Source organism: Lacerta agilis, chromosome 3 (assembly GCF_009819535.1).
Source record: "Lacerta agilis isolate rLacAgi1 chromosome 3, rLacAgi1.pri, whole genome shotgun sequence".
Taxonomy (NCBI): domain Eukaryota; kingdom Metazoa; phylum Chordata; class Lepidosauria; order Squamata; family Lacertidae; genus Lacerta; species Lacerta agilis.
The window spans coordinates 9516448-9523237 of record NC_046314.1 but is presented as its reverse complement, the minus strand read 5'-3'; the positions used below and the strand labels follow the sequence as shown (position 1 = coordinate 9523237).

The 6790-nt window shown below is 42.3% G+C and overlaps 1 protein-coding gene across 1 annotated transcript; it reads left to right on the top strand.

Moving 5' to 3' along the window:
* Positions 1 to 2272: 2272 nt before the first annotated feature.
* On the top strand, positions 2273 to 3009 carry LOC117044585. Its single transcript, XM_033145400.1, has one exon. The coding sequence runs from the start codon at positions 2296 to 2298 to the stop codon at positions 2977 to 2979; it is 684 nt and encodes a 227-aa protein (XP_033001291.1). The 5' UTR covers positions 2273 to 2295; the 3' UTR covers positions 2980 to 3009.
* Positions 3010 to 6790: the final 3781 nt, after the last annotated feature.

Here is a 6790-nt window from a genome sequence, read left to right as displayed (position 1 = left end):
TGGTTTAAGCTACGAATATGGAACCTGATGCACTCCAAATGTCATTGAACTACAATTCCATAATCCTTGACAATTGGCCATACTGACTGGGGCTGATGGGACTTGGAGTCCAGCAACATCTTGAAAGGCCATTTAAGCTATTCACCTTTCAGAAGGAGCGAAATGTCTGACCAGCAAAACTTTTTTTTAATGACCAGGCAGTCATTGTGTCTCCTTTTATTACAGCACTGAAAGTAACTTTCAATAGCATACTAAAAAGAATCGGTTGTCATTTTCTGTATGAACCCTGTTCAGATTCGTGGAAATCACTCTGCAGTTTTCCGTCAAGAGACATTGATTGTGCAACTTCAGCTCAAGGTGTGGTGAAATGGAGCCACCTGAGCTGTTTGTGCAAATGGAGGGATGCCGAAGAGATCTCGACAGCTGCGTCTGCGTTCTTTATTTACAGCTTTACCGCTTTTGCCAGATACGAAACACATACAGAAATAACACTCTAAAAATAAACATGGCGCATACAATTTCTACATGGGAGGCGCCAACTATGGAATTCTTTCTCCCATTCACTGAGCGTATAAAGCAAACATCCCAGTTGAGCATAATGCAATGATGAATCACGGCTTCACAGCCAGAAAACAGTTTATCCTGTGCAAGCACAATCCACTCCATGCCCTGTTCCTGAACAGTCACTATGCAAACACTATTCTTTGCGCATGGGAATGAGGCTGTTGGGTTCAGCAGTAGGAGAATCTTCAAAGAACACCATGCTGTGATGGAAATTAAGGTGTCATCTCCTATGCCTTTAATGGTTTACAATCCAATCCTATACAAGTTTAAAAGGTAAAGGTAAAGGGACCCCTGACCATTAGGTCCAGCCGTGTCCGACTCGGGGGGTTGCGGCACTCATCTTGCGTTACTGGCCGAGGGAGCTGGCGTACAGCTTCCGGGTCATGTGGCCAGCATGACTAAGCCGCTTCTGGCGAACCAGAGCAGTGCACGGAAACGCCGTTTACCTTCCCACTGGAGCAGTACCTATTTATCTACTTGCACTTTGACATGCTTTCGAACTGCTAGGTTGGCAGGAGCAGGGACCGAGCAATGGGAGCTCACCCCGTCGCGGGGATTCGAACCGCCGACCTTCCACTCGGCAAGTCCTAGGCTCTGTGGTTTAACCCACAGCACCAACCGCGTCCCTTGCCCCCCCATGCTAGGAACAGATTAATTCATTTTAAATTTAGTCTAATCATTCCCCAGGGTCGCTTTGAAAATAAGTTACAATTTACCAATGCTTTTCATTCCCAGAGCCAGGGAGAAGCTGGGAAGAGCCTCCTGATAGTCACTCATGTTACCAGTCTCTGCAGGTATGGCTTGTTAGAACATACAGGGCAATAGATGTTTTGCATAAGCATTCCAGTCTTCCAAATATATTGATTTGCATAGATTTATGGAATACATGGCTGAAGATGCAGGTGATCTTCCTCTCTGTATCCACAATAGAAGTGGTATGATTTGGGCCCGAGTTTGTGGGTGCCCAGCAATGCACGCATGCGAGAGAGAGAGAGATCTCTCTACCTGAAGCGATCACATGTGGTCAAAGAGGGTTTTGGATAGCCATTGGGATAAACAGGATACCCTACTAGATTATAGACCTCTTGTTTGATCTAGTAGGGCTCATATTATGTTCTTATCAGTTAATAAGTCTCTCCCCACCTGCCCTGTTTTGCACTCAGACAGTTTGTCAGATATTCCTTTGTGTTATTGAGAACAAAATCACAAATTTTATTAACACGTAGTCTGAAACTTTATAAGTCTGGTGTCCAACAACCCACTCCAAAATCCTTGTTTTCCACAAAAGATCTGCTTCTAGTTAGTACGACCATACATTTGGACTGGACCCAAACCGAGCTAATCACACTTAAATACCATTGAAATAAATGTGAAAAGTTAGTCATTACCAGTTGAAGTCCCACTGGTTTTTATAGGACCTATGTAAGTGTGATTAATGTACTCTGGATCCAAACCATTGGTTGTAGAAGTGGGGGGGAGGGGGTTTGAAATGTGAGGATCAAAGAGAACAGTGACTCTAGAGGATCATTTAACTGGAAATTGAATCTGGGATGTCCTGCAAGCTGGGCATATGCTCTGTCCCTGAGTTCTTAGTCAACTAATACGTCAGCTACTAAAAAGAGTAGTTTTCATTTACAAGACAGTACACGTGTGGGTAGGTTTATGCTGCATACACAATATAGTCAACTATATCACTGTCATTTCTTTTAAATATATTGTGTTCTTCAGACAATGGGAGAAAGATTTGAGGACCATGTTAAGACCATCGATCTTCTTCTGCGGAAACTTAACAACTGGATGGAAGATCACTTGGGGTCTTTAGACCAGTTGGTGAACGAACACGCCATAAACCTATGGGAATGGCTGAAGCAACATAGCAAGGATCTCACCGCATGGCTCAATATGTACTTGTGGACCCTCCAAGAGCTCCATAATAGGTATATGGAAGGTTCTGATTACAGGTTGAGCAAAGAGATCCTACTTCATGACAAATGTTGGGAAGAAAACGTCAGCAAAGCAGACACGTGGTTGAGACACCCAAATACTACCCTATACAAGTGGCTGGAGGAGAACCACATGACCAACAAAGCATTGGAGATCCAGGGCAACAGTGTGGCCAATTCTCGGCAAGAGTCTACAAAGATTCATATCCAGCACCCAAAAGACCATGTTAAAATCCTAGAACAGTTATTGGCCGACTACACAGCAACTGCCACTAAGTGGCTAGAGGGGTGCAGTACACTGAGAGAAGCATCTTCTCAGAAATCTGCCCCAAAGCTAGGAAAAGCACAACCAACAGCACTGGGAGTTAAGTGCCTCAGTGTCATGAAATGGCTAGAAGAGCATGTTGATGCCTTGGAACAGTGGCTGTTGGATTCCATGAATTGGCAAAAGAAACGAAAGATCCTTATCTAAGCATTGTCAGATGTATTTGAGTGAGCTCTGCATGAGATGGACTTACGAAACTTAGACTGTGGATTTCGACAGTCTATGAACTTGCAGGCTGTAATATTCCAACACGAATAAAACGTAAGCAAATATTTCCTGGATTCGGGGTTTGTTTGTTTTTTGGCATATAATTTGCAGCTTCTTTCTACCCTTCCAACAAACCCCCTGCCAATCTTTCTCTCTAGATTTTATTTTCCATTTATTGCTTGGGCTTCTCATTTGGGCATCTCAAGGGCGTGGCACAGACCATGCCAGGAAGAGCTGTACCTATTTAGTGTAGTACAAAGGATTCACCCGCACATTTTCCCACTTGGTTTGCTGTGACCTTGTGCCAATAAGCTAACTCAGAACAGCGCCCACAAGCAGCTTCCATATCTCCTCACCATAAACACCATGCTTCAAGTTCTCAATGGGGTCTGTTCACAGGTCAGCTGTGAGCCATCAGTAGTTAAGCCACCTCAGTCATGTCTTCATAGGACTAGCCTTGTGTGCAACTGACGGCTTCGGCCTCACTCTTCTGATATTCAGACAAACGTAAATGCAAGCGGACACATTTGGTCTGAGCTATTTCAAACATATTGCTGTGGGTCTGAATCACAGACTTGGATGCCAGCATTCCTGAATTTCCAGTGGTTCAGATCGAGATCCCAGGTGTTTCTTGGCCTTTGCCTGCTGTAGCGAACTATTCTTCAAGTTAATTATGAGTTTCATGAGAGCGGCTCGTTGCCTCTCCAAGGCCTGGGATATTTTGGATTAGACTTACGCTTCCCTTAATGTCACAGAGTCCCTCAGACACATTACTCTGGATTCTAATTCTTGCTGAAGAAACACAAAGCCTACAAAGCATACCGCAAGGCCTTCAAAGCATGTCTGTTTATATTTGAGCTCCAGACTGCTGGCTCACTTTCCTCTTTTTCTCTTGGGTGGAAAAGGAAGAGCAGGAGGTCAGAGAAGAGTGATCTTTTTTTAATGCAGTGCTTTGGATAAAAACACACACTGACACAGCCAGAGTGAGGCAGATATTAATGACATTTTAGCTTATCCTTCTTAAGTTGTTGGGTTTTTTTTTTTTTAACTCCCCCAACCATCTTAAATTCTATTTATCTACATTGATGGCTTTAGTAAGACAGGATATTTTGCATTCATCCTACTGTGGGTGCAAATGGGCACTGCACAAGCATTCATGTGTGCACACAAAGAACCTAAAAGCATCTGTACAAAATCAATGCTGCTATTATTATTATTATTATTATTATTATTATTATTATTATTATATTTTCTTAGTTAACAAGGGTGCATGCAACATCTCTGTTTTCGATTCATAGAGTCTTTTCTACAGGTCAGTTACGTACGCCAACCAAGTACGCCACACAATCCCATAGATTCTAGAGGACGGAACGAAACAAGAGGTGCACATGGAAATGTATACAACTGGAAATATCCCTACCACGGTGTACAAACTGATTCCCACGAAACAAATTAAGAAAATCCCCACACTGCTAAGCAGGTTCACACAGTCCATCTGGGATGTATTTTGGAATACCACACTGTAGGGCTGCCATATGTCTGGATTTTCCCGGACATTACCAGGATTTCAAAGGCAGAATTGACACCTGGGGAGAATTCCTGAAAGGCAGTGCTTTGTCCTGGATCACAGGCAAGTCAATCAAAAAATCGTGTTTTCGGTGTGTTTTTGTAAATTTTTTCTTTTTTTATAAGAATTTATTAAATTTTGATAATACAACAAACACAAAATACAACAAAACACTACAAAAACTACAAAAAAGACAAAAAGACAAATACAAAAATACAAAAGAAGAAAACTAAAAATCTCAACAAACACTTATTTAACTATCCTTATAATATTACTAACATTATTAGGGGACCTCCTCACATCCTCTCTTTCTGCGTTCATTGCGAATCCTCTTTAGTAATTTCATAACATTGTATAATCATCATTCTCATCTAATCTTAATCCTTATAAAAATGAAATACTAATATCTAATTCTTATCTCCTATCTTTAACTAATTTCATAACTGTAACCTTATATGGCCTCTGATTTCATTCTCAAATATCAATCTTTTCACGCTGTTTCAAATAGTCTTTAAATTCCTTCCAATCCTCCTGCAGTTTTTGTAAATTTTTTCATTCTATATTTTACATGGCTGTTTCTTTGTTTTATTGTGCTTTGTGATGACCTATACCTTTAAAAAAAAACAACCACAATTTCAGTGGTTTCCTTAAAAAAAAACACAATTTCAGTGGTTTCCTAAAAACAACTCAACACCTTTTTGAAATATGGCAACTCTACCACACCGGAAGTGGAAGTATAGCACAAAATGCATATTTGCCTGCATGTGGCACAAAGGTAGGAAGCCCAGAATTCTTAAAAAGAACAACTTAAGATTCTGGAAGTTGCAGATAAACTGTCCCCAGACCCATCCCCATTGCAAAAACATGGCAAGCCAAAGGCTTTCACCACCTAACAGACTTCTACAAAAACCCATACTGACACAAGAAATGCAAGTCAAACTTGAGGACACCCAAAATCAATGCCTTTATGACATGAAAACGAACTCTCTCCTCCGCATATAAAACAATATTGAATGCTTTCTAGGAACTGACATCTCAAGAGTGGCGGTCAGGTATTAAATCTTTGGTGCCAGTGGAAGAATTTCCAGATGAAGAAATAGATACGCATTTGTTGCAAACCACCCCAGATACCTTCCAGGAATGAAGCAGCTCTCTTAAAAGACCTGTTGCATTTCCCCTTCCATTCATGCCGCGCAACGTGGTGTCGCTTTGAAAATCTCAAGGGCTCTTGTGAGTGCCCTGTGAAACTGGGGAAAGGTAGAATTTTCTGACGATCCATTTGGCCAAAAATAAACGTGTTTGTTTCTTATCCCCAAATCTAAGTTAGGGATACCAGATGTCCCCAGTTCCCGGGGACAGTCGCCGGATTTGCAAATCTGTCCCCGGGCAAATTCCGTCCCCGGAATGTACCCAGATTTGCAAATCTGTCCCCAGGAAACATGGCAGCGGCAGCCTCAGCAACCCGGAGCCAGCCTGGTAGCACAGTTGGCTCTGGCTGGCTTCAGGAGTTGCTCGCTGCTGTTGCCTCTACTGAGGGGGAACCGGGGTACAGATCTCCTGCCCCCTTCCCCCTTTGTTTTGACAGATCAGAGGAGGCCTGGGAGTCGTGGGCGGGCAGCTGTTGCCCAGGAGGGGTGCAAGGTATGCGATTTCTCTGCCAGGCAAGGTGCAAAACCCTTCTTTCTCACCTTGTGAAACATAAATGTGCAGACTTTAAAATTTTTTTGATAGAGATGGCTATCCTTCTGGATCATGTAATTTTAATCATCATCATCATAATCATCATCCCCTCCACAGTTGCTGCAATCTCGATCATTATTGTACCTCCCCCCTCCCCAGCTGATACTATTTGCATTTAAAAAACACCCAACCAACTACACATCAAATGGGCGGTATTTTGGAATACCGCACAGTAGGGCTGTCATACATCCAGATTTTCCCAGACATTAGCAGCATTTCAAAGGTGGAATAAATATCTGGGGGGGGGAGGATATCTGAAAGGTGGCGCTTTGTCCTGGATCGTAGGCAAGTCAATCAAAAAATTGTGTCTTTGAAGAAGTGTGCATGCACACGAAAGCTCATACCAAGAACAAACTTAGTTGGTCTCTAAGCTGCTACTGGAAGGATTTTTTAAATATATTTTTTATTTTGTTTTGACAAAATGCATATTTCGCCTGCATGTGG